This window comes from Xenopus laevis, chromosome 8S (genome assembly GCF_017654675.1).
Source record: "Xenopus laevis strain J_2021 chromosome 8S, Xenopus_laevis_v10.1, whole genome shotgun sequence".
Taxonomy (NCBI): Eukaryota; Metazoa; Chordata; class Amphibia; order Anura; family Pipidae; genus Xenopus; species Xenopus laevis.
In genome coordinates, this window is record NC_054386.1 from 12,428,111 (window position 1) to 12,456,088 (window position 27,978).

The following is a 27,978-nucleotide window of genomic DNA, read 5'->3' on the forward strand; positions in this document are numbered from 1 at the left end:
ATCACGTGACTTTTCCTCTCAAAACATGGAAGTAAAACATTCTTTTCCCACTTTTTCCTTTCCTGCCTCTAATTTGCATATGAAAATTAGGATTCGGATTCAGATTTGGTTCGGCCAAATCTTTCACAAAGAATTCGAATTAATGGGATTCGGCCTAATCCAAAATAGTGGATTTGGTACATCCCTAGTTATTGGAAAATAAGCCATACTGGCTGCAATGTTGCCTCTGATTCCTTCTTGGAAAATAAATTATTTTGTGTGCACATTTTAAACTTGTGTGCGCAGATTTTAAAAACTGTGTGCTCAGGTCAAAAGTTTTCACACAGAACTCATTAGGAATTAGAACCCAAACCCAGGACGTACCTGTAGAATTGCCAGCCAAACACAGGGAAGTCTGTAGCAGGGTTGCCAGGTCTAATTTTCAAAACCAGCCCAAAACTAGCCAAGAGGCACTTCAACTGTAGCCCAAAAATAGCACAATATGTGCAGTGACAAAAAAATTCTAAAAAATGATTTACCGGTATGTTAAAATACACCTTTTTAAAATGTTCACTGTTTCACAAAATTTCCCATGAAGCACAGATTAGCCCATCACCAGAGGGGGGCCCAGGAGGTATAGGGGTCCCATAAGGCCCTAATACATATACGATTTCAATATATATTTGTATAACAGTTCAACCTGTAGATATTTTGGTGGCCAGCTCATTTTTGTCACAAAAATTGAGGAAAGTCACTGGAAAATGTGAGAATACTTAAGAGGGACGGGAGACTGGGGTACAGAGCCCAAAATCTGGTAACTCCCGACTTCTACACAACTCAGTCCCATTGCATGCTGGGAATTGTAGTCTTACATTAATCTTGGCAGTTGGCAAATTGTTAAACAAAAACTACATTACCCAACATGCATTGGGGACACAGGCTTGGCACATTAGGGCAAGAAAATACTTTGGCTGGTTTCCAAAGTACAAACTAGCCAAAAGCCCAAAAAGTAGCCCAAATCAGTACCTTGGCTAGTTTAGCCAAAAGTAGCCCAAATCCGTACCTTGGCTAGTTTAGCCAAAAGCCCAAAAAGTAGCCCAAACCGTACCTTGGCTAGTTTAGCCAAAAGCCCAAAATGCAGCCCAAATCCGTACTGTGGCTAGTTTAGCCAAAAGCCCAAAAAGTGGCAAAATCCATACCTTGGCTAGTTTAGCCAAAAGCCCAAAAAGTGGCCCAAATCCGTACCTTGGCTAGTTTGTACATTCACAACCCGCCTGGGCTTTAAATTAGTAGTCCCATTTGACTGGAAAACCGCCAAGCTGGCAACCCTGCTCTGTAGAAATGGCAACTAACGAGGGGGTGTGTGTCAGTAATATTATCAGCCAAGCCTTGAGGGTGTCAATGGAAGTGCAGGTTGTGTTGGTTGTGCAAACAAACTCCTATAGAAACCTTGTTTATATGACAAACGAATAAGCAGTACCAGGCCAGCGCCTCACAAGAGCTGCAGTTACAAATCCATTTCCTCAGCTCTACAAATGGCGCCTAAATCAGTTTATTTTGTGACTGGTAACCTTGACATAATAACCATGTGCCTGGGGACTTCCTATTCTAGTGTTTACTATGAACGTAATTCAGCCGGCCACATTCCCTTCCCCTCACTTCTCAGCTCCTCCCTCCTTAGCCTCCACCATTCCACCATTGGGCAGCGCTTTTATGATATACCGGTAAGCATTCCCCTGCTCCCCCTCCTCCTTTCTTCTTGGTGCAGTCTTACCTCAGCTACTCCCAAGAAAAGGAGGCGTTCATTGCTAGTCCTGGGGGTGTTGTCCTCTGCTCCCGCTCTCATTGGACGAGGCTCATTTCCTAAATAAGGACATTTGCACCTTATTTGGTGGCGTCAGAAATAGATAAGGGCAGATTTATAGAGACTGCTGTGAGAGTTGCGCGCTGCTCCGGGGAGCCGTGTGTCAATCTCTGTGTATCTGGGATCAAAGAGGAACAGAGCGCATCGAGCAGCTGGGACCTGGGAGCCTTGTCACTACAGCTCCTTGGGATTGAAGGGTTAAGTGACTGGCACAGGGGAAGCCCTGCCATTGGCTGATTAGATCCTTTCAATCTCATTTCCATTCGTACCCGACAGGAATGGCGTTGGATTTCTTTGCAGGATGCGCAGGAGGTGAGACAGACTCGATTCTCTATCAATTATTCATTATAGGCTGCTGTTACTGCCGGAGGCTGGGAGCCCAGTTGCCCACAAAGGGACACTTTGAGGCTCATTTATCAACCAATCAGTGATTAGGTTTTTTGAAGAGAGCTGTAAGCAGAACAATGAATGCAGCAATTTGATTGGTTGCCGTGGGTTACTGCCTATGGGCAAATTTGCCCAGTGTTGATAAATGAGGGTTGCACAAAGGATAGTAAGAGCCTGGCCAGGACTGGCAATCTGTGGGTTCTGGCAAATGCCAGAGGGGCTGCTGTAAGTTGCCATAGACAGTCACTATTTATTGTAGAGATGCACCAAATCCAGCATTCTGGCAGGATTCTTCCTTTTCCAGCATGATTCAGATTCGGCCGAATCCTTGAGTGTGGCCGAACCAAATCCTAATTTGCATATGCAAAAATTTTTCACAAACGATTCGGGGGATTCGGCCAAATCTCAAATAGTGGATTTGGTGCATCTGTAATTTATTGGGCTGGTGGGGGCAGTGTCGGACTGGGATGCCAGGGGTCCACCATAAAAAAACCTTAGACCGTGGGCCCATTCCCCAACCTAATTTTCTTCTGCTTCTCGTTCAATCACTTTAATTTTCTTAGTATGTTTTTCTTTACATGATGATATATAATCTAGTTTCCATCTATTTGCCCTCTTGGCTTCCATATAGAATTAGGAAATGAAAGTAAAATTGTTGGAAATGCTTCGAAACAGGAGGGCCCACTGGCACCTGGAGTTTTCCTGGTATCCTGGTGGGCCAGTCCCACACTGGGTGGGGGGGCTTTATAGGCTTTTGTTTACCCAAAATGCCAGGGTCTATTTTGAATCTCAGTCCAGACCTTCCTGGCAGTGCTCAGAATACTGTTGTCTGGGCTCTATGTACCGCACATTAAAAAGAAGGGGTGTGTGGGTTCCCTCATTTAGGTGGGGGGGGGGGTAAGTGTACCCTTTATGCAGGGGTTTAGGCGCTGTATAGTTACATCCCCTAAAATAAAGCCAGTGTACCTACAGAATAGCTTGATACCATTTGTATGGGGATGTTTGTGGCCCCCTCATTTTAATGGAAGTGAGGTGCCCTAACTACAGACGAGTTGGCCATGTGGGGGAGACTATTCATGTCACAGAAGGGAGGGTGCCGGGATACAAGAGAGAGTCTTTGTCCCCCAGAATGGGAGGTGGTGTTTGCCGGCGCCCTGACTGATCTGAAAGGCGACGTGACTGAACTATAATGAGGAAGCTGCAGCCTGGCGGGATCTCTGGCTTTGTGCCCATCATGCGGGAGTGTGTGCCATAACACTGAGACAGCTGGTGCCCAACGTGCAGGGGTGATGTGCGCTCCAACTGGGCACTTATCATGGGGGGGCGAAGGAGTTACAACATTTTAGTTTTACGAAATCACACTTATCTGCTTGTTACTGATCGGGTGCTAATAATAATAACCCAGCGGCATTGCCACATATTTCTTATAAGGTAGAGGGGTTGGAAAAAGACCACAATGGACTCATGTGTCGCCTTCCTTGCACTGGAGACTTTGTCCCTCTTGAGATTATGCAGATTACAGGGGAGGGTCTGTGACCTCAGACTCCCCCCGGGCAGGAGGGAGTGGGAGAGGCTGCTGCAGGCTGGATGGAAGGGGTCAGGATGAGAGGCTGCTGCTTGTTGGGTCCTGGTACCAGGAATGATGGTTTGTAAAGTTGCAGCAGCAGGCACAGATCATATGAATATGCTGTGTGTATATATATATGTGTATATATATGTATATATATATATATATATATATATATATATATATATATATATATATATATATATATATATATATATAGGCAGTGATTCAACGGCACTCACCACTCCAAAGTTAAGGCTGGGTGCTAACCAGAGTATAATAACAAATTGTCAGTCATGAAAGCACTCACAGCAGTTTTCTTCAATACTTAGTTAAAAGTTCTTTATTCCACGTTCTTATCTTATTGATAAGAACGTGGAATAAAGAACTTTTAACTAAGTATTGAAGAAAACTGCTGTGAGTGCTTTCATGACTGCCAATTTATATATATATATATATATATATATATATATATATATATATATATATATATATATATAGTGAATAAAGTACCCCCACTTGTAAAATATAAGGATATTATTAGTTACCGAGGAGTTTCATGACCATATAAAAACACGAGGCCGAAGGCCGAGTGTTTTTATACAGGTCATGGAACTCCGAGGTAACTTCTAATATCCTCATATTTTACAACTGGGGGTACTTTATTTATTATAATACACAAATTTTAGTGAGTCATGTGACAGAAATGACATCACTACTCACCGTTTATAACTGATGACATCACTACTCACCGTTTATAAGGATATAATTTACAGGATATTCATGGCTTTTGTGTATTATATATATATATAATATAAATTGCATCAGCCGCCCTCCTGCACCCCAAGACTCTCCAAATAACAAGTTGCTGCAGCCTGAGGAAATGGACTTACTATCAGCCGGAAAGCAGAGTGTGCTGGATCAAAAGCAGAAATAAAGCAGGGAGGGGAGGGGTTGTAGGTGCATTGTTCATAATGAAAGTGTTCAGAGCCTTAGTGGCATGTTTGTACTTGGGTCATTATTCGTTGCTCCATTTGTGACTGGTCAGAAACTATTTAGAACAGCAGCCCTGTGCCAATATTGTTATCTATGAGAGGTATTCTGGAATGTGGTTCATGGAGAAGGTGTCGGAAATCTGTGCACATATAAACGCACACCTATAAAGTGAGTCATATTGGCTCCTTATACCAGCCATGCATGGACAGATACGGCTGCTTCACCTTGCTGCCAGGTATTTGTATCTGAGGCTGGTGTTGTTGCACAGGTGGAGTCCCAAACTGGCTACCTCTGGCACAGATCTTTGCTAATCTCAGTTGTGGGTTAGGAAACAGATTCAGTATTCAGGTTGATTATTTCCAGACAATCATACTTTTGCCAATACTTGCACTTATCCACTTACTACTAGGGTTGGATTGGCCTGCCAGAGCCCCATAGAAAATCTAGTGGACTAGTGGTAGAACTACTGGGGGTGCGACTGCACTAGGCCCACACCCCTCGGGGCACGCCAGTGGTTCACACATAGGGTTGCCACCTGCCAGTTATTTTACTGGCGTGACTGGTAAAACTTAAGCTTGATCCCAATGTTATTAATAGGGGAAATGCATAAAAATATAGGAATGCCGGTATTTTTTTCAAGAAAAGGTGGCAACCCTATTCACACAAGCGCCGCCAACATTGCTTGTGGAAGGGGGTTCCCGGCTGTATGGACAGCACCCAAGCCCCACGTTGGGTAGTTCCGTTACTGTAATGGACAAGGCCAGGCCAGATCGGCCGGGCACCCCAGGCAACCTAGGCGGCCGCATTGCCCCCTCCACTACGCGTGCACTCATATGTGGCCGCACAGGCTGTGTCAGCACGCATCTCACCCTCCACTCACTTACGCTCAAAGAGCAGGACTGGGGTAGGCAGCAGTTAAGGTACGTGCCTGGCGCCCTCAAACTTTGCACCCTAGGCATGTGCCTACTCTACTCCTAGTTCTGGCCCTAGTAGTGGACCTAGTGTAGGAAATATTTTTACCTAATACAGGCCTATACAGTATAACACCAATATCATTTAGCACTAACTACTTCAAATGTTTGTCAGAGTGGCCCTTGTCAGGACCAGATTGGCAATCTATAAAATTCTGGCAAATGGCTGAATTTGCAGAGGGGCTGCTGTAAAATGCCATAGGCAATTACTATTAATTGGGCCTATTTTGACTCCCAGTCCGGTTGACTTGATATAAAAAAACTTCTGGTAGGAGCTACAGGGCTCATTGCTTTGTTAATATGTTCCAATGTTTCAAAAATGTTGCTGTAAAAATAGTCTACCAAAAATTATAGGAAAATGTGAAAGGTGTTTTTTTACAAAAAAAATGTATATTGACATTAAATTAAATGCTTTATTAGGGGCAGCTTGTGCAACTGTCTCAGAACAGTAGGCAGTGGGGCTTATTTACAAACATGGGTGCTAAACCGTACAGGACACACTTATCTACAGTGTTGGACTGGCCCACCAGGATACCAGGAAAACTTCTAGTAGGCCCAGGTGTCAGTGTACCCTCATGCTTCTAACTATTTTGCCTATTTCAAAGTCATTACCTATTTCTTTATGGGGAAAAAAAGGCTTAAAATGGAAGACTAGAGTATAGAAAGTAGATATAAAAGACTAGGAGAATAAAGATGTTGAGTGAGGAGGGGAAGAATAATAGTTTGGAAAGGGGATGACCCACAGTCTACAGTTTTCTGGTGGACCACTGACATCCCAGTCCGACGCTGCTTATCCATAGTAATTAACAAGATCTTTGCTTTCAGTTTCTAAAGGTGGCCATACACGGGCAGATAAAGCTGCCGATATCGGTCGTTTGGACCGATTTGACAGCTTATCTGCCCGTGTATTGCGGCTTCCGACGGGTCATCCCGATCGATATCTGCCCACGATATCGATTGGGAAGGTTGGATTTTTACCCGACCGACCCGTCGGAGCCGCTTGGCGCATCGTAATTCGATCGTTCGGCCATACGGCCGAACGCTCGAATTACCCCCGATATAGCCACGCAGTTTAGTGGCATATCGGGGGAAAGATCCGCTCGTTTGGCGATGTCGCCAAACGAGCGGATCTTTAAGTCTATGGCCAGCTTAACTTGTAGTAGACCATTACAACATTAGTGGTGGGTTGCTATTGGCAGTAAAGTTTGTTAATCTTTCCTAGCAAAACAACAAATGCAATTAGAGGACTTCTATTAGGAATCCATCGTTTTCAGTCTCCTTTTGAGACCATCATTATATGCATCTGAAACATTTATCACTTTAGAACACACATTCAATTGCTTGTTTGTCTTTTAACTGATGCAGTTACACCTACGATGCACATAGGCAATATACTCGCATGATTAGAGCAGTGCCTTTTTATATAAATACACCAGTGAATGCAACGGTGAATATGTGATGGGTAATTTTAATATATCTGATAAGGCCATTAAAGTAAATGACAGACTTTTATTTATGCCGTAGTATCAGAACTGTACAGATATTAAAGCACTGTCTGGATTTGTGATGAGCCCAATGGCAGGTCTGTTTATTTGCTCTGCTCTTTACACCCCAGTTAAGTATCCACATTGACTCTGGGCCATTTTTATGCTATGTTTGCTATATCTGGTTGTAGAGCTTTATAGTAAACTACAGCTCAATGTTATTGAGGTAAAACATATAGCAATGTGCTTTTCTTTTTCAGTGCAAGTTAAAAGCCATGTTTATCACGTGGGTGGTTTATCAGAGGTTAAGAGTAGCGCTATATCATTAGCTGTACCCAGTGCAAGAATGGAGATATGTGACCACTTCCTTCTCGTTCTCAGTGATTAGCAGGTTCTCGGACTGTCCAAGGAAGGTATATTCAATAAACTGCCATCTGCAGCCGCTGCCTCTGTAGCTGAACTACAATTCCCATCATTGTGTCAGATTTCATGGTATTGCATTGTATTGGAGTTGAACTGTTTAGGGGACAAGTTTTAGATTTGTAATTGCAATCGTTCAATGCTGTGCCTAACATTTAACTGTCCAGTACTCCAGCATCTGAACCTCTAAATAAAACCATACAGTTTGTCTAGTTATGATATATATATATATATATATATATATATATATATATATATATATATATATATATATATATATATATATTATGCGTTATCTGTTGTCTTGTTTTGGAATCCTACCAGTCTGTGTTTGCCATTTCTAGCCATTGCCTTTCAGGAGAGGTCAGTTAGGACATTACACTGCAATAACCGCACTACAGGGAATAATGAGTAGCCATGCCAGTTGATTACATGCCTTTAGATTGGACAATGTATGGCTAGGGGGTGTTCCCCGCAGTGTTACGTTTCAACACACCCCCCAAGTGACCAATCACAGATGCCCTGGAAAAAAAACCTCAGTTGACGTATGGGGAATGTTTGCTGCATATTTCTCAGCTTGCATTGCAGAGAGGATTTAAAGTTGTTGAGTAAAGCCCAGGGGTTGTTCACCTTCCAAACACTTTTTTCAGTTCAGTTGTTTTCAGATTGTTCCCCAGAAATAAAGACTTTTTTCAATCACTTTCCATTTTTTATTTTGTACTGTTTTTCCAAAATCTAAGTTTAAAGTTGAATGTTGATGTCTCTGGTGTCTGAGTCTGACAGCTCAGTAATTCAGGTGCAGACTCTAAACAGTTACAATTTTGCAGCATTAGTTGATCCATTTCTCAGCAGCATCTCTGGAGTATAAGCAACTATTGTATCAATTCTAACAGCTGCCTGTAATGTAATCCAGAGATTCTCTTCTCTGGACAAAGAGAAGAAATGTATCAACTAAATGTATCAATTTATAACAGGGTCGGCGACCCCCCCCCTCCCAGAGCTGCTTTAGAAGGTGAAAAATGACACTTTACACTTCAATATTAGAAAAACGGTGACACATAGAAAATAGAAAGTAATTGGAAAAAGTCTTTATTTCTGGTGATCTATCTGAAAACAACTAGTTGTTTGAAGGTGAACAACCCCTTTAAAGGAGAAGGAAAGCTACGGAGGCTTTTTATCGCCAATAGATTAGCTGCAATAGTGCAAGCTGGAATGCTATATTTATTCTGTAGAATGTTTTACCATACCTGAGTAAACAGCTGTAGAAGCTGTTTGTTTTGGATAGCAGCTGCCATTTTAGCTTGGTGTGACATCACATCCTGCCTGAGTCTCTCCCTGCTCACTCATAGCTCTGGGCTCAGATTACAGCAGAGAAGGGAGGGGGAGAAAGAGAGGAGCAAACTGAGCATGCTCAAGCCCTGCCCTGGAGGTTTATGCTGAAAACAGGAAGTCTGATACAGAAGCCCATGAGTACACAATAGAAGGAAAGAAATGTGGTGTATCTTTTGACAGAGGACTCAGAGCAGCATTACTTTGAGGGTTTACCGGTGTATTTATATAGACCTTTCTGATAAAGCTTACTTAATTTCAGCCTTTCCTTCTCCTTTAACCCTCTTTACTCATATGTTTCAGCTTTTGTAAACTGCTATTCCCAGCATGGTCAGTGTGTGTATGGACTTTATCATTTGCCACAGGAAGCAGGGTGTGTTACTAATAGGTATGTACACATTGCCCATTCAGATTATAGTCAATACAGCTTTAATAGCTGCTCTGTGGCCTAATTCCATTTACAATGTACTTGCCATATACTAAGCACATGTCCCAAGGCAGAAGGCACCAGACGGCAGAACACTAAGGGGCCCATTTACTTATCTCGAGTGAAGGAATGAATAAAAAAAACTTCGAATTTCAAATGTTTTTTTTGGCTACTTCAACCATCGAATGGGCTACTTCGACCTTCGACTACGACGTCGAATCGAACTATTCAAACTAAAAATCGTTCGACTATTCGACCATTCGATAGTCGAAGTACTGTCTCTTTAAGAAAAAACTTCGACCCCCTAGTTCGCCACCTAAAAGCTACCGAAGTCAATGTTAGCCTATGGGGAAGGTCCCCATAGGCTTAGCTAGCTTTTTTAGGTCGAAGAAAAATCGTTTGATCGATGGATTAAAATCCTTCGAAAAGAACGATTCAAAGGATTTAATCGTTCGATCAAACGATTTTTCGTTCGATCGAACGAATAGCGCTAAATCCTTCGACTTCGATATTCGAAGTCGAAGGATTTAACTTCGACAGTCGAATATCGAGGGTTAATTAACCCTCGATATTCGACCTTAAGTAAATTTGCCCCATAAGGTTGAATAAACAAATGCCAGGCTGTAAGCAGACTGATCTGCCAAAAATGTATAATTTTCAGAGGATCATACAGATCATTAGGAAATTGTCAGAAATGTATGAAAGTTCTGTGTGGGTGGCAAGATTTTGTTGGTCAATAAATAACAAAGAATACCCAGAAATAAAAACAAAATTTCCTTTATCTCAATTATCATTTCAATAAAGGAACATCTAGTACCAGTGAACTACTGTGCCCACTTTCCCATGGGAGCAACCATGTTTTTCCATTATGCGGGAGAAAATAAAATTGTTATTTAATAGATTTAAAACAAAGTACGACAAAGATCCTGCTTGCCAAACAAAGCTCATTATGTATTGTCACTGTTTGAACTGAGTAATCCCAAGGACACAAAACAGGATGTATTCCACCCACACCAGCTTCATCCAAAAGAAACATTACGCTTGACTTTGTGTTGATTGTGATACTGGGAGAGAACCAATGATTGGCAAAGGAAACAAACAACAGTGGCCTGTTGTAAGGTATATAGTCTGGTCTGGCTCATTGTATATAGATCTGTCTGTCTTAAAGTTTCAGTATTACTTTCCAGCTTTCACTCTGAGTTCTTTTCTTCCTGTACAAGATGCCCCGGTGTAAAAAGAGAGCTAGGATCCGTTTTCAGTCTCCTGCTTTTAGCTCTGTGTGATCAGATCATGTTAGCAGAGTTCTGACTTTTATGGATTATGCCTTAAAGAGATATCGTACTTTTTCAATATACTGGTGCTGAATACAAAAGTTGTGAATGTATGTCTGTACTGAAAAGCTAAAGGTCCTTGTCTGATGTAAGATCAGGTCACTTATTTTTTTTCCGTTAAACTGCATCCTGCCATGTTTGTGATGACTTGGTATATATATATATATATATATATATATATATATATATATATATATATATATATATATATATATATACATATATATACAGGGGCATAACCCAGAGGTATAGGGGGCCCCATGAGGTCCTCATTATTGAGCAATCTCAACATATACTGGTAAAACAGGGCAACCTTTGGATATGTTGGGGGCCCTAAAATTAATTTGCTGTGGGGCCCAGTAATAACTAGATATGACACTGTATATATAGTTCACAAAATAGCCAGCACTCTCGAAAATATATTTCAGCTTGCCTGGGTGCTGTATCCAAAATTACAATATGTAGTCGACAAGAACGGTCCGCACTCTCAGGTCTTATGTAGAAAGTAAAAAAGTTTTATTGCTACATACGAGACTACCGTTTAGGCCTCCTCCGAGGCTTTTTTCAAAGAAAGGCCTCGGAGGAGGCCTAAACGTTAGTCTCGTATGTAACAATAAAACTTTTTTACTTTCTACATAAGACCTGAGAGTGCGGACTGTCTTGCTGAATATATATATATATATATATTCTTATACATCCAGTCACCAGTCACTTTGGCTAGCTAACTATATTAGAGACATATTTTTTATTTTGTATAGTTTTTATTTTTACACGGAGCTGTTCCTTGAAAGGGTTGTTACACAGGAGGCTCTGGATAAAGTTTGCACAGATGATCTTACACCATGGCATTTATCCCAGAACACCATTATCTGGAAACCCAATCGCATGGCTGCTAATAATGCTTTAAGCCTATATTGAAAGACACAGGCACTATTACTACCACCCCAACTGAAATCACTTTAGAGATTTCAATGTCAGCTATTACAAATCAACTGAACTGTACTCAAGATTCTATAAATACTTATATTAAGGGACTTCATTGCCCACAACTAAACCAAGAGCATAAATATTTTCTTGAAAACTCCATCACTCTACAGGAATTAGCTGAAGCACTCCACACATTTCCCAGTAATAAAACTCCAGGCCCAGAAGGTCTCCCAGCTGAATGGTATAGACAGGTAGCTTTAGATTTGATTCCAAATTTCCTACAAGTCTGGCAAACTCCTATCATTTTTATACTCTGCTTTAATTGTATTGATCCATAAACCTGGTAAAAACCTGGACCTGTGCATTTCATACCACCCATTTCTTTGATAAATACTGATGCCAAATTACTATCTAAAAACCTGGCATCTAGAGTTCTAAAGGTTATAACCTCAACCAAATGCCAGGACCAGTCAGGCTTTATGGCGAGTATTAAGAGTGGCCATACGCTATAAGATTCACTCATTTGCTGATCTTTCCCTGATATGCTAGTAAGACAGGGCCATATCAGGCTAATCCTATCCCAAAAGACCGAACTACAGCAATGCCAACGGGGACCAACGTGATGAGGACGCATCAACTAGCCGATGCTGTCCTCGATTTCAAAGGAGAATCGAACCTGCCGATCGATATTGGGCAGACTTTTGGCCAGATAATAAGCGGGAGGCCTGTCAGAACACCCCATACACTGGCAGAAACAAATAGGTCTAAAGGACCGGTCTATAGTCTACCTCTATTAACCTGGGCAGACTGTACACTAACTTACAAATTGTTGAATGTCAAACAACCTTTTATTGTGCATTTATTAACCCAGTGTTCAGCAGAGCTTTAGCTGTTGTCGCATCATATTATCACTCACATTCATAGCAAATACTGAACTATGATTCCCACGAAGTTCTATCCGGTATCAAGTTTCTTTTTATTCATCCCATTTACAATGTTACAGTATATGTAACAACATTAAGCAGTGAAAATAGGTCTCACTCTTTCTTTAATCTATTGTAACCTTTTTTTTTTCTGGGATATGTAATTTGTCCTGAATCTTCCTCAAGGTGCATCTAGATCAGGAGTGCCTACGCTTTACTAATGCAAGGTCTACTTTTAGCAATGTTTTTCCTAGGGATGCACCGAATCCAGGATTCGGTTCGGGATTTGGCCAGGATTCGGCCTTTTTCAGCAGGATTCGGATTCGGCCGAATCCTTCTGCCCAGCCGAACCGAATCCGAATCCTAATTTGCATATGCAAATTAGGGGCGGGAGGGAAATTGCATGACTTTTTGTCAGAAAACAAGGAAGTAAAAAATGTTTTCCCCTTCCCACCCCTAATTTGCATATGCAAATTAGGGTTCGGTATTCTTTCATGAAGGATTCGGGGGTTTGGCCGAATCCAAAAAAGTGGATTCGGTGCATCCCTAGTTTTTCCATTATGATCTACATCCATAAAAGCATTGTTAGCATTCTGTTCCATGGAAAATATTACTTAAATAGATTTATAAAAGAATTTATTTTGCTATATTTAACAAACTATTTCTTATGTAACCATAACCTAACAAATATCTGAATGAAAAGCATGAATATGAGGCTGATTTATACAAGCTGTTTGTTGACATTGTCTTGACATCTACTGATCACCACCTAAAGGTCTACTGGTAGAGCCCGATCTACCTTTTGGGCAAAAAGATTCAGGAAAAATGACATTCCCCAGAAAATTTTCTTTAAGCCGTCACACCCAGAGCTGTCATCAGAAACTGACCTTTTTTTTTCAGATGGTGCCTAGTACAAGTAATAAAAAATATTTGAATGTAATACAAATGGAACATTGCTAAGGATTTCTTTTCAGAGCCCTTGCAATGGATGGGCCTCCAACTTGGGTCCCTAACAGTATTCCCTTGCTCATCACTATGGCATCTCCTGGCTGAAACCAAGGAGCAGATTGTCAAGACGAGTCATCCGAAATTCAAAATAGAAACTATAAAAGCCACTAGCAAAAAGAGTATAACATTTATTTATATATATATATAAATATATATATATAAATATATATATATATATATATATATATATATATACAATAATCGTCTAGCAAAATGCATTTGGTTATTGACTGTTCCTTCTGTTTTTGTATGTAGGTGCAGCTGGTGTGCTAGTTGGACATCCATTTGATACCGTTAAGGTGAGTTCACTTTTTATATCCATTAGATTCCATTATTTGGGGGGCATTTATGATGTTTAAAAACTAAAATACATATTTTGGCCACTTATATTCCATAGCTGTTACATGACTTAAAAACTATTGATCTACATTTTACTGGACTTAACAAATTGACAATTATGTAAAACGTTGTTGGAGGACATGTTGATGAGCAAGATCTATTGGGATATTTTTTGGTGAAAAGAGTGAATGGTGGCACAAGGGGATCTTCTAGACTACAGCGCTGCAAGTAGCCTACCTGTGGTTATTGTTGTTGCAAAATGCAATGCTGTGTATGGACGCAACCCAGAAGCCATAAACATTATGGTGCTGTTGTAAAAGCTATCTCTATTTATACAGAAATGCACATTTGCTGAGAATGTTCCATGCCCTCCCAATTTACTGACTTGTAAGCTAAACCTTATGTAGAAATTGGGTATATTTCCCTATAACATTCACAGATCTATATCTAGTATAGGTCAATCTAAAAACAACTGGACTTGCTGAGTAATCAATGAAGACGTTTCAGTTGAACTGAAGAAGCTGCTCGGATGAGTAGTGAAACGTCTTCATTGATTACTCAGCATAGTTACATAGTTAGTTACATAGTTAAATTGGGTTGAAAAAAAGACAAAGTCCATCAAGTTCAACCCCTCCAAATGAAAACCCAGCATCCATACACACACCCCTCCCTACTTTTAATTAAATTCTATATACCCATATCTATACTAACTATAGAGCTTAGTATCACAATAGCCTTTGATATTATGTCTGTCCAAAAAATCATCCAAGTCATTCTTATAGTCATTAACTGAATCAGCATCACAACATCACCCGGCAGTGCATTCCACAACCTCACTGTTCTGACTGTGAAGAACCCCCTACGTTGCTTCAGATTAAAGTTCTTTTCTTCTAGTCTGAAGGGGAGGCCTCTGGTACGGTGATCCACTTTATGGGTAAAAAGGTCCCCTGCCATTTGTCTAGACGACTCATCCGAAACTCAAAATAGAAACTATAAAAGCCACTAGCAAAAACAGTATATAAAAAAGTCCAGTTGTTTTTAGATTACTAGATATACTATGACCTGGATGAATGAAAATCTTCATAGTCATTCACAGATCTATGTGTAACAGAAACTACACTATACTGTACATTTTTTCCAGCAGGCAAGTTATTCATATTTCAAGGAAATGTTTCCTCTACTCTGTGAAAGATCTCCAATCTTATTTATGTTGTATATCGTTATAAGCCAAATCTAGACTTTTATATGTACAGAAGTGTATCTTATCATTATAGTTTTTTTGCATTATAATTCAGTTTAGATTTTGATAATAAAGCAGTCTAAAGCTTAGATTTTATTGTGTTAGAATTATTTTATATTTTGATGACTCAAGACTGATCAGGATTTATGTATATTCATGAAAAGAAACCAGCATGCCAAACTAGAGCAAATATTTTAATATGTTCCAGTACAGCTTGCATGGATACTGCTTTTCTTCTAACACATGCTGACATATGACTACAAATCCAAACTCTAGCACCTGATTCTGTCTCCACATCTAATAATAATAGGACTAAAGGGTTGAAAATGTTTTTACGTTGAAGGTTAATGTTTTTTGGTTGAAATGCATGGGGATAAAATGACATTTTAACATTTTTGGGGATGGTGGTCTTAAAGGAGAACCAAACCCTTAATTATAAAAACCCTAACCCCCTACCCTACATATACCCCTTCCCTGCTCCCCCCCAGCCTAGGTGTTACCTTTGGTAAATGCCCCTAACTCTCTACTTACCCCTTGGTGCAGAGTCAAGGCACTGGAGTTCATGGGCACCATCTTCTTCTCTTCAGTTTTCTTCAGGAAGTAACGGGCAGATTTACAAAATGGGTCGAATATCGAGGGTTAATTAACCCTCGATATTCGACTGCCGAATGTAAATCCTTCGACTTCGAATATCGAAGTCAAAGGATTTACCGCAAATAGTTTAATCAAACAATTTTTCTTTGACCTAAAAATTGTTACAAAGCCTATGGGGATCTTCCCCATAGGCTAACATGGCACCTCGGTAGGTTTTAGGTGGCGAAGTAGGGGGTCGAAGTTTTTTTTAAAGAGACAGTACTTATAGTCGAATAATTTTTAGTTCGATGGTCGAAGTAGCCAAAAAAATCATTCGAAATTCGAACTTTTTTTCTTCTATTCCTTCACTCGAGCTAAGTGAATGGGCCCCTAAGTGTCGTATTGGCGCATGTGCAGTTGGAGCAGTCTTCAGGTTTCTGACAACTGCGCATGTGCCGAAATTGACGGAAAATTACGAAGCGCCAGAAGAATACCCAAAGATTACCGAAGAGCTGAAAGATGGTGCCTGTGAGCTCCATTACGATGAATCTGCCTAGAGATGTAAGTAAAGAGTTAGAGGCATTTACGGAAGGTAACAGCTAGGCTGGGGGGGAGCAGGGAGAGGGGGGCTATGTAGGGTAGGGGAGTAGGGGTTTTTATAATTAAGGTTCTCTGACAGAGCCATTGTATGAGCAGATTATGTGTTATAACATCACAAGCTTCAGTGACTGCTTGCTGACAAACTCTTGTTAGTAACGCTCTTGGTGCCAATGTGAATATGCACTTGCAATTTCAAATCCAGATTCAGCCAGTGAATGAGATGCCTTTAATACAAATAATAATTAAGGATGGCAAACGGTAGCATAATTGCAGTTTTCCTGAGAAAAGTATTCTATGAATGATTAAAGCCAAATGCATTATAAACATCCGCTAACCTTACTAGGCCTACAACTGCAGAACGAGTAATGCACTGTTAGTTCAGCAATGTTGCTGCATTACCATCACTTTAGATGTGTTCCTGTAAACAGGAAGAGTAGTCTCATCATAATGAGACTTTAGATGTATCTAGATCTGATACACGTCTGTGCTCTGTCCTTAATGCTAGTATCACATTAGGTGCAAGAGAAGCATCTGGTAGCCATATGTCATGTTCCAGTGTAGCTTGTCCCAGGTAAACCCCTAGAATTTTACTGATGATGCAACACTTGTGCTTCATGCAGGAGGCTGCATCATCTTATGGCTGGCAATGGAGATCAGTTGTAATGTCAGTGGAGATAGGCAGCAGCCATCATGTTCTGGGAAGCAGCTCAGCTTACCTGTTTGGCTGCTCAATGCCTTGTTAAATATGTTAATGGAGCACTAAAGCTTAACTAAAGAAGCAGGGCAGAAATATTATGGGGTCCAGTAGCTGTCTTTTAGCAGGGAAGATCTGTACCTCTAAAAATGCCCCAAGTAGCTCCCCATCTTCATTTCTGCTAATTCACTGGCAGGGCCGTAACTAGGGGTAAGCAGAAGAGGCATGCACCTAGGGCACAAATGTGGAGGGGTGCCAGGCACTGTACCTTCCCCTAGTTCAGACCCTTGTTTCTCCTACCTGTGGCAGCAATCTCCACATCCTAATGCATACACGTGTCTTTGGCTCACGCATGTGCATTTGTGTGCGCATGAGGAGGGGGTGACATAGCCGGCCAGGTTGCCTAGGGTGCCCAGCTGACTTGAGTCCAGCACACAGGCTTCAGCATGCTACACGTCCACTGCCATCCCATGCTCTGAGTCCATTTCCTTTGTAGATACAATTAGCGGAGCACCAAGGAAGCCGGTTTAAAATGGTAAAAAGGTGAACTTTATTTGAAGCACATTAAAATATCCAAAATTACAGCAGCATACCAAAAAACGAAGCTGCCCGCTTGATGCGTTTCGTGGCCCCCAGCCACTTCATCAGAAGCGTCTGATGAAGTGCGGGCTGCTTAGTTGTTTGGTATGCTGCTGTAATTTTGGACATTTTAATGTGCTTTACAGAAATTTCACTTTTTTACCATTTTAAACCGGCTTCCTTGGTGCTCCGCTAATTGTATCTGCCCAGCCGACTTGGCCCAGCACTGTTCTCTGCAAATTCTCTGTTCTGATATAAGTTACTAAACTTAGGGGCCGACACACAGTTAACTGAATATATGTATAATATAAATGTCACAATATAAGCCTGAGGGTGATTAAATAATTTTTGCTGCATGACAGCTCAGAAACACAATTAGAGTTTAATAATCAGCCCTGCGTCATCAGCTCATATGAAAGACAAACTTCATCTTCTGCTTGATGATTTGCGCAATCCTTAAACTTAGCTTCTCAACAGCCGCCCAGAGCCCACTGAGCATGTGCAGGTGACATACACTTCTAACTAAATCCAAAATTCCTGTTACAGCTTTGAAGGCTTCTCTTTATCTTTAAATGCCAAAGAATAGCTTAAATCTGGCTCCAGAATGGGATCAGTTAATAGTTCTGTTCCATTAGACCTATGCACTGAAATCACTTTTTCAAAAGAGCAAACTGATTTTTTTTTTATTTTGAAATCTGACAGGGGCTAGACATATTGTCAGTTTCCCAGGTGCCCCCAGTCATGTGACTTGTGCTCTGATAAACTTCAGTCACTCTTTACTGCTGTACTGCAAGTTAAAGTGATATCACCCTCCTCCCTTTCCCCCCCAGCAGCCTAACAACAGAAAAATGGGAAGGGAACCAGATAACCGCTCCCTAACACAAGATAACAGCTGCCTGGTAAAGGTACACTTGTTTAGTTAGGAATTAAATTTAACATGGTACAGTGAGTTATTTGCAGTGTAAACACTGTAATTTAAGAATAAAAACAACACCATAAAAATCATGACAGAATCCCTTTAATAAAAAGTAAATTGTTTGTGCCTTTTGTTTCGGATATAGTGTTATTGTGTTCTGTTTTTATGGTTTGTTTGGGTTCTTGAAGAGAATGTATACCATTAGATACCATGAAGATAGTTATCAGTGGCATTAAGATAGAGGAAGAAGACCCCAATGTCTTTTGGAGTCTGTGTATTTAAGGAAATTACAGTCCCCAAAAATCTCCTTGTCAGAACCTTCACTTTTGCTTCTGTAAAGTGGAAGCACAAATTAAGCTGAATAAGACTAGAAATCAGTTCTTGACATGCTTACCAGTAACCCAGACTAACATGATATATTAAACTGTCACTGTGTGGCTGCATAGAATATTAGGAAGCCCTAAAGTCAATATTAATATCATTTTGAATGTCCTTCATTCAAGGAGTATACAACTCACTGGCAGTACAAATTCCAGTGGTACAATCAGGTGCACAAAGGCATGAAATGTGTAATGTTCCCCCCCCACCAGTCATTTCTGCAACCAGGGTCCAAAGTAATGAACATCAATCAAAGATTTTATTTTGTAATTTATCTTTAGGTATTGGAGTACATTCCTTGAGGTAAATTTATCAAAGAGAGATGACCACAGTCCGCTACAGTGAAATATCAAAGGGTGAAAGTGAAAGTTCACCCTTTGATAAATACGCCTTTAAAAATCCCATAGAAATGAATGGAGAGTGACGGAGTTTCACTCTAGCGGACCGTGGCGATCTCTTCACTTTTTGACAAATATACCCTCTTATGTTATGACTAGGGTTGCCACCTTTTTTGGAAAAAAATACCGGCCTTCCTATATATTTATCTTTTTTCCCTATTAATAACATTGGGATCAGCCATCATTTTTACTGGCCAGGCCGGTAAAATACCAGCCAGGTGGCAACCCTAGTTATGACCTTACCTTCAAGTCCCAGGCTATTACAATATGTTTATTCACCATAACAAACACAGCCCATTACTACTTAATTAATGCTGGTTCCCGTCTCTCTTGTGTGTGTTCTGTGATACATTGCCTTGTTGCTTTTAACGACCTTTACTTTTTAAGCTAGGGGCTGTCTCATTAATAGCAAAAGTGTTACTTTGTTGTAGATGAGAGATAAGCCTCCCCATGGAGAGTTACCTCCGAGTAAGTATAGACAAGGTGAATCCTTGTGTTTCTCTAAGTATCATTTATTCTAATTTTAACTTCTAGATCAATTTAAATTCATTTTAATCAATCTATCTCACAATTGAAGCTTCCATTGTTTTTGATTGTACCCTTGTTTTAGCAAATACAGCTTATAATCAAGCTGCTACACTGATAATTCTTGTTTATATCCAGTTCCCCTAATTTTGTTTTGTGTGTTTTAGCTTTAGGGTCAGTGCACACAGGCAGATTCGGGGAGATTAGTCGCTCGTTGACTAATCTCCTCTTCTTCGTTTTCCAAAGAGGAAACTTCAGGCGACTTCGGAAAATGAATCCCCCCGGCGATATGCATTTTAGCCGGCGGGGAGGCAGTTCCGAGAGATTAGTCTCCCTGAATGAAGAGATTTGTCGCCGGGCATCTAATCTCCCCAAATCTGCCTGTGTGTCCTGACCCTTAGGGGGCCAATAGTAATTTCTTGCCTTTCAAGGCTATCAGGCTCTCTTGAACAGTCAGTGCGGGATTTTGTGCTGAGAGGTAGCAGATGAATTAGAGTTCACTCAAATAAGTGATTCCAGTACAAGCAAAATCTAACAAAATAACTGACCTTTGCACAAATTCTGCATGTAGAGAGACATGATGTCTGGTGATTTTACATCTTCTAAGCAAAAGGAGATATATTAGATCTAACTGTCAATGAATATCTGACACCCAACTGCTGCAAGAAGAGAGAATGAAAAGAAACAGATGCTCAGAGAGGAATAGTGAAGATAAACTTGATTATTTCAGAAACGATACAGAATTTTTAATTGATTATATTTAGAAAGTTTCTTATTTCAGTATTTTAATTTTCATTCCCCTTTAATTACAGTCTTTATTGCTTGTCTGTGCCATCTATGTATGGGAGCTGATAGGCAGATACCTCTTCTCTGTGTATGGAAAAGGCAGATTACATAAGTGAATAAGCATTCTCTATCCAATGTGTTAAAGGGATACTGTCATGGGAAAAAACATTTTTTCAAAATGAATCAGTTAATAGTGCTGCTCCAGCAGAATTCTGCACTGAATCTATTTCTCAAAAGAGCAAACAGATTTTTTTATATTCAATTTTGAAATCTGACATGGGGCTAGACATTTTGTCAATTTCCCAGCTGCCCCAAGTCATGTGACTTGTGCTCTGATAAACTTCAATCACTCTTTACTGCTGTACTGCAAGTTAGAGTGATATTCCCCCCCACAGCCAAAAAAAAGAACAATGGGAAGGTAACCAGATAACAGCTCCCTAACACAAGATAACAGCTGCCTGGTAGATCTAAGAACAACACTCAATAGTAAAAACCCATGTCCCACTGAGACACATTCAGTTACATTGAGAAGGAAAAACAGCAGCCTGCCAGAAAGAATTTCTCTCCTAAAGTGCAGGCACAAGTCACATGACCAGGGGCAGCTGGGAAATTGAAAAAAATGTCTAGCCCCATGTCAGATTTCAAAATTGAATATAAAAAAATCTGTTTGCTCTTTTGAGAAATGGATTTCAGTGCAGAATTCTGCTGGAGCAGCACTATTAACTGATGTGTTTTGAAAAAAACATTTCCGATGACAGGATCCCTTTAAGATCCATTCATTCGTACCATCTGTGTGAAAGGCCAAAATGGTCAGTATCCAGACATTCAGCATGTGGGCCAGTTGGTTGGATAGCGCTAAAGTGAGTCAAATAATGCCCATTTTAAAGCTCATGGGGTTTGTCTGTATTCAGCCCAACAGGCCCAAATATCACTCTTGTGTGTGATGAGCCCAATTGATGCTCCTGTGTAACTGGATTAGTTATTGTTTGAAACTGAAAATGATGCTGGGAGATTAGATCCATTATCCAATATAAAAGGGAGTGCACACACCTTTTACCCATAATGTGATCTTATTCACCGTTTTATAGGAATTTGGGCATCAAAATGTATGGACAAATAACAGATAATCCGGGCCTTGTCCCTTTGATAGACTATTGGAATACACAGGAATCTACCTCCTATGGCCTAATCATGTAACGCCTTTGTACATGCTTGTGTTATTATTGTACCCTTTTTGTGTTATTATTGGGTTTGAATACATACAAAAAGTCACCACCTTTCCACAATAATGTAATGTTGGACACAACAATCAAAAGATCAGGCAGAGTGAGGGAGTTTTATTCAGCCAGAAGCCTTGGGAGTATTTACACTTGCTGCGGCCTTGGATTCTGTGGGATTTTCCATCGGCATAAAAATACCTTCAGTGCAGGGTTCAGCATATAATCTTTGCTTACGTCAGGCTGGGAATGGGGGATGTTTAACAGTTTATGACATGGGAAGGGACTGGCCTTGGCTTGAGAATTCTTTATCTAACTCCTGTGCAGCCAAGAAGGGAGGAAAGTTCAATGCAGCTGTTTATCATTAGCGTTTATTGTGTATTTCCCTAATGAAGAAATACCACAAACTATCTTTGTTTCATATAGTGAGGGCTCTTACACACGGGCGGTTTTTGCGGTGTTCTGCTTTATTCCATTCAGCCGCAGGGGAGCACAGGAGTAAACGCACTCAATTATTGTCAAGGGGTCTGTACTCATATGTAAGCACCAAAGCAGGTGGGACGCAGCATGTTGCATTTCACCTGTGTTTGGCGCTTACATGCGTCTTCACGGTAATTGAGTGCGTCTACTCCTGCGCTCCCCTGCGGCAGAAAGCAAAACGCAGGGGAGCACAGCAAAAAACGCCCGTGTGTAAGAGCCCTTGGGAAGAATGCACTATAGTCTGTGTTTAGTTATCATTAGTTGTTTTACCAGTTGGTGCTTAACTGTACCACTTGCAAAATGATAACAGTAGTTTAAATAAATTGGGCCCTTATTTATTTGAATTATGATACATAAGGCACTGTATTTGGGATTGGACAGAGTTATAGGCAGGTGGAAACAAGAGAAATTGGGTGATATGTTTAGATGAGGGCTGGAGTATTATTATTGGATAGAGGAGTGGCAAAAGATAAGTAGGAGGGAGAAGACACGGCACAGAAGAGAAGATGAAGAGAAGTATGACAGGGTATTAAGAGCAAAGTGCAAGGAAACAAAGGACTCTGCATTCACATGCTACAGGTTTAAATAATGTTAATGTACTGCCTACAAATAAAAAAAAATAAATACAATCTATGCTATTATGTGGTTGAACAAACTGCATAGTGTAAATGGCATAATCACAGCCCTCTGTACAGAAACATGACCTGTCAGCCAATCAGCTACAGCATGAATGAAATATTGCTGCTCTCTGCAGATTGGTTCCCATTACAATGAATGTGAGGTACGGTAGTTCTGTATTGGTAAATCACCCCCAATATATCACCCAGACTATGCAACCAGTGCCATATAAGTACTCCCATATAGAGAAAATGGGTCCTTCGCCTGCACAGGGGGCCCGGGAGTTATAGGGTCCAAGGGAGGTACTGGAGACTGAGAAGCAGTTTAAATGCATGTTTGTGAACGAATGTCTTACTCCAAAAGTTTAGGGGGACCCTAAGGGTAGAACTCCACTGTTGATTTTACTTCTGTTCCGATGTGATGAGACTAATGCCAGGCTTCACGTTGGATGCGCAGAATCTAAGGTAAGTAATACAAAAGTCGCACGTACAAGCTGATTACATCCGTTACAACTGTCGAACGTGAACGTTGCATGTTGCGTCTTCATCCGACAGCTTCTACTTGCGATATTTGTATTACTTACCTTAGATTCGGCGCATCCGACGTGACGCCTGCGATTAGTCTCATTGAGTCGGAACAGAAGGTATCGCAGGAAAAATCGCCCTTGGAGTTCTACCCTAAAAGCGTAGGGGCCAACAAGTCTAGTTGTTCCATTGGCTTCCATTCATGCGAATATTGAGTTATAAGCAGTTCAATCACAAACTCCCATTGCCATATAAAAAAATGAATAGGGGGGAGCAGCACATGGTCTGACAAACGCCATAGAATGTGGCCCAATGGTAGGCAGCCAGATAATGTGAATGTAGCTCCTCAGATACTGCTTAAAGGGATACTGTCATGGGAAAATACATTTTTTTTCAAAATGAATCAGTTAATAGTGCTGCTCCAGCAGAATTCTGCACTGAAATCCGTTTCTCAAAAGAGCAAACACATTTTTTTATATTCAGTTTTGAAATCTGACATGGGGCTAGACATATTGCCAATTTCCCAGCTGCCCCAAGTCATGTGACTTGTGCTCTGATAAACTTCAATCACTCTTTACTGCTGTACTGCAAGTTGGAGTGATATCACCCCCTCCCTTCCCCCCCCAGCAGACAACAACAAAAGAACAATGGGAAGGTAACCAGATAGCAGCTCCCTAACACAAGATAACAGCTGCCTGGTAGATCTAAGAACAACACTCAATAGTAAAAACCCATGTCTCACTGAGAAACATTCAGTTACATTGAGAAGGAAAAACAACAGCCTGCCAGAAAGCATTTCTCTCCTAAAGTGCAGGCACAAGTCACATGACTGGGGGAAGCTGGGAAATTGACAAAATGTCTAGCCCCATGTCAGATTTCAAAATTGAATATAAAAAAATCTGTTTGCTCTTTTGAGAAATGGATTTCAGTGCAGAATTCTGCTGGAGCAGCACTATTAACTGATGTGTTTTGAAAAAAACATGTTTTCCGATGACAGGATCCCTTTAACTCCCAAGCTGTGCCATAAGAAGTAGTGGACAGCAGCACACTATTCTAATAAAAAATCATCTTTATTTGTGCTATTAAAAAAGGTAAGGCCCAGTCTTACTTTTTTAAGAAGCTCCAGTTCTCAAGCCATAACTAGAGGCTTTGGGGAGCTGACAGTAAATACTGGTTCTCTTGCCTTGGTGTTGAAGTGAGGTCAGTAAACATGTCATGTAACAGGTTAGATTAAAAGTAATATGCATGGAAAGATAAACCCGGTGTAGTATGTATTTCTGTGTCTTGTAATATGTCATTTGTTTAATGCTCAAGGTTCTGTTTTTAAGCATAAATCTGCATATATCTTTGATCCAGACAATCTATATTAACTGGCCCAAATGTGATAAATGTAATTTCTATAAAAATCAGCTTCATGTTCTTAAACGCCGACATTGCCTTATGAATACTTGACCCTTTATTCCCAGGTGCGTCTTCAAGTCCAGAGTGTATCAAATCCCAAGTATCGTGGGACCATTCACTGCTTCCAGTCTATTATCAAGCAAGAAAGTGTAAGTTGCTTGTGCAAATGAAATGAATTAATCATTTGTATCAATTATGATACCAACAGTAAGCTGCCATTGTATGATTGGTGTATTTTCAGCACTAACCTCCTGGTCTAGTGACTGTTGTTCATGGTCATGGCTTACGCTGGTTTCTTATAGACCTTGCACTACGGTGCTTTTCGTACCATTGCCCCTTTAAAGGGGAAGGAAACCTAGTCGGCGCAAACCCCCCCCCCTCCCGTTTGTTGCCCACCCTCCCTCCTCCCCCCTTGGCTACCAGTCCCGCTGGGCAAATGCCCCTAACTTGTTACTTACCCTTCTGCGCAGGTCAGTCCAGGGAGTTCACCGACGACATCTTCTTCCACGCGATCTTCTTCCTGCTGTGAACGGCGTTTTGGCGCATGCGCAGTAGGATCATTTCGCCGTTACGGATCTACTGTGCATGCGCCAAAAGTCACGCGCATGCGCAGTAGATCGTACCCGCGAAATGATCCTACTGCGCATGCGCCGTTCAAAGCAGGAAGAAGATCGCGTGGAAGAAGATGGTGTCTGTGAACTCCCTGGACTGGACCTGCGCAGAAGGGTAAGTAACAAGTTAAGGGCATTTGCCCAGCGGGACCGGTAGGCCAGGGGGGAGGAGGGAGGGTGGGCAACAAACGGGAGGGGGGGTGGGGGGTTTGCGCCGACTAGGTTTCCTTCCCCTTTAATCTTCTTTTATGTCTTGCACAGCCATCTTCTAAATTGATCTGCCCTTTTCATTTCTTCCCCACTTTTACACCTTTTTCCTTTCACTCCTTCTCTATCTCATTCTTCTTCTGAATGTCTTCATTTATGGAATAAGTGGCATTCTTCTATAATCCTACTCAGTACCAATCTCTCCACCCAACTACCAGCTCTACTTTATCCTATATTGTATTTATTAGACATGTCCTTCTACCTTCTTTTGCATCTCTTTTTTTCAGGAACAAATTTAGTTTTCCCCAATAGAATTCACTGTTTTTTTTTACCTTTTGACTGGTTTTTACCTTTATATTTGATAAATAAATCTAAAAAAAAACAAAAAACATTACTAGTGATTAGAAAGCTGCAAGATATCCCTGATTGTGGTAAGATCTATTCTTATACCTTGACTAACATACCCCATTGTGTTGATTAGAGCCTTCATAACTTGCCCCCAATAGTCCTTAAATATTTTATCTCCCAATTATTGGAACTAAATCCCAAAAGGAGAACCATCTTTAAATGTATTCTCCATTATTAATCCATGAAGTCAGTTAAAACCATGTGATTGGCTCAGTAGATCTATTATCCCAGGTAATGTACCACGAGGGCCAGTCCCACAGGTACCTATATATTACCAAAAATATGTATTTTATACCTAGTCTTTATTGTTAAAGGAGAAGGAAGCTCTTTTTGCACTTGGGGGTGCCAAATGTGAGGCAACCCCGAGTAATTGTATTGACTTACCTGAAACCCCGGGCCGGTGCTCCTATCGGCAGAAAACTGCACCGGCCCGGGGTTTTTCTAGCGAGCACCACAGAGCGATCCTCTTCCGGCGTCGTCTTTCTTCAACTTTCCCGGGGCAGACGCATGCGCAGTAGAACGAAATAGCCGACTTTTTGGTTAAAGTTTGGCTTTTCGTTCTACTGCGCATACGCAACCACGCGAAGAAAGAGGAGGCATGAAGAAGATCTCGCTGTGGTGCTCACTGGTATAACCCCCGGTCCGGTGAAGTTTCTGGCAATAGGAGCCCGGGGTTTCAAGTAAGTCGATACAATCACTCGGGAGTGCCTAACATTTGGCACCCCAAGTGCAAACAGACTTTCCTTCTCCTTTAAGGATAAATGAACATGTTATATTTTGAGCAGATCAAAGTTTAGAATGGATTCTGGTTTAAATTACATGTTCTTTTATTTTTTTTAGACTCTGGGACTCTACAAAGGAGTTGGATCACCCATGATGGGACTTACATTTATCAATGCCCTTGTGTTCGGTGTTCAAGGAAACACTATAAGATATTTAAGCAAAGACACTCCATTAAACCAGTTTCTTGCTGGTGCAGCCGCTGGCTCCATTCAGTGCGTCATCTGTTGCCCCATGGAATTAGCAAAAACAAGACTGCAACTTCAGGGAACAGGGGAATACAAATCCAAGTCGAAAAATTACAAAAACTCTCTGGACTGTCTGGTAAAAATCTACCGCAAGGAAGGTCTACGAGGCATTAATAGAGGGATGGTAACCACCTTCCTTAGGGAGACCCCAAGTTTTGGATTTTACTTCTTGACATATGATTATCTAACGAGGTATATTGGATGTGAAATCAATGACAAGTTCATCATTCCAAAGCTTCTGTTTGCTGGAGGAATGTCTGGGATCGTATCATGGCTCTCCACCTACCCCATCGACGTGATCAAGTCAAGGCTTCAGGCAGACGGCATTGGAGGAGTGAATCATTACAATGGGATTATGGACTGTGTACGAAAGAGTTACAAAGAGGAAGGCTGGAGAGTGTTTTCAAGAGGCCTCACCTCTACTTTACTCCGGGCCTTCCCAGTTAATGCAGCTACATTTGCTACAGTCACCATGTTCCTTATGTACATGAGAGGAGAAAATGACCTACCTGAATGTGAGGCTGGTCCAGCCATCCAGCAACCCAATAGCATGTGATTGCATTATAGCAAATGTGACCATCGATGTCGGAGAGTTATTTTTTATATATGGGAGCTGTACAAATTGTATGTACATAACTTTTATGTATAGTTTGTTTTTATGCTTTTAGACAGGATTTCATCTCATTCGTTTTATCATAGACCGTCTAGAATGGAGAGGTCACAGTTACGGAGATTCTCCTAAGTAGAGGGTATTGCTGAAGGTTGCTGAGGTATCGGGACCTTCCAGCAAAAAAAATTACTTGTCTTCAGAATCTATTCTTATAGAATTTCTGCTGCTCTCAA

General features: G+C 41.0%; 1 protein-coding gene across 2 annotated transcripts; it reads left to right on the forward strand.

Annotated features, from left to right (window-relative positions):
* Positions 1 to 1,759: 1,759 nt before the first annotated feature.
* Positions 1,760 to 27,917, forward strand: slc25a29.S (solute carrier family 25 (mitochondrial carnitine/acylcarnitine carrier), member 29 S homeolog). 2 transcript variants are annotated; one of them, XM_018232334.2, is made up of 5 exons: positions 1,760 to 2,155; positions 13,869 to 13,912; positions 19,762 to 19,798; positions 24,947 to 25,030; positions 26,948 to 27,917. In XM_018232334.2, exons 3-5 carry the CDS (start codon positions 19,781 to 19,783, stop codon positions 27,689 to 27,691), a joined length of 846 nt encoding a protein of 281 aa, XP_018087823.1. In that variant the 5' UTR covers positions 1,760 to 2,155; positions 13,869 to 13,912; positions 19,762 to 19,780; the 3' UTR covers positions 27,692 to 27,917. The 2 variants fall into 2 exon arrangements, with proteins under 2 accessions (XP_018087823.1, XP_018087822.1); XM_018232333.2 differs by lacking the exon at positions 19,762 to 19,798 and having other exon boundaries at positions 1,761 to 2,155.
* Positions 27,918 to 27,978: the final 61 nt, after the last annotated feature.

Bases quoted from the DNA above. Each gene is read 5' to 3' on its own strand.
- slc25a29.S (XM_018232333.2), top strand. From the start codon at position 2,122: ATGGCGTTGGATTTCTTTGCAGGATGCGCAGGAG. The intron at 2,156-13,868 runs GTGAGACAGACT...TTTTGTATGTAG, and splicing joins CTTTGCAGGATGCGCAGGAG to GTGCAGCTGGTGTGCTAGTT. The intron at 13,913-24,946 runs GTGAGTTCACTT...CTTTATTCCCAG, and splicing joins ATCCATTTGATACCGTTAAG to GTGCGTCTTCAAGTCCAGAG.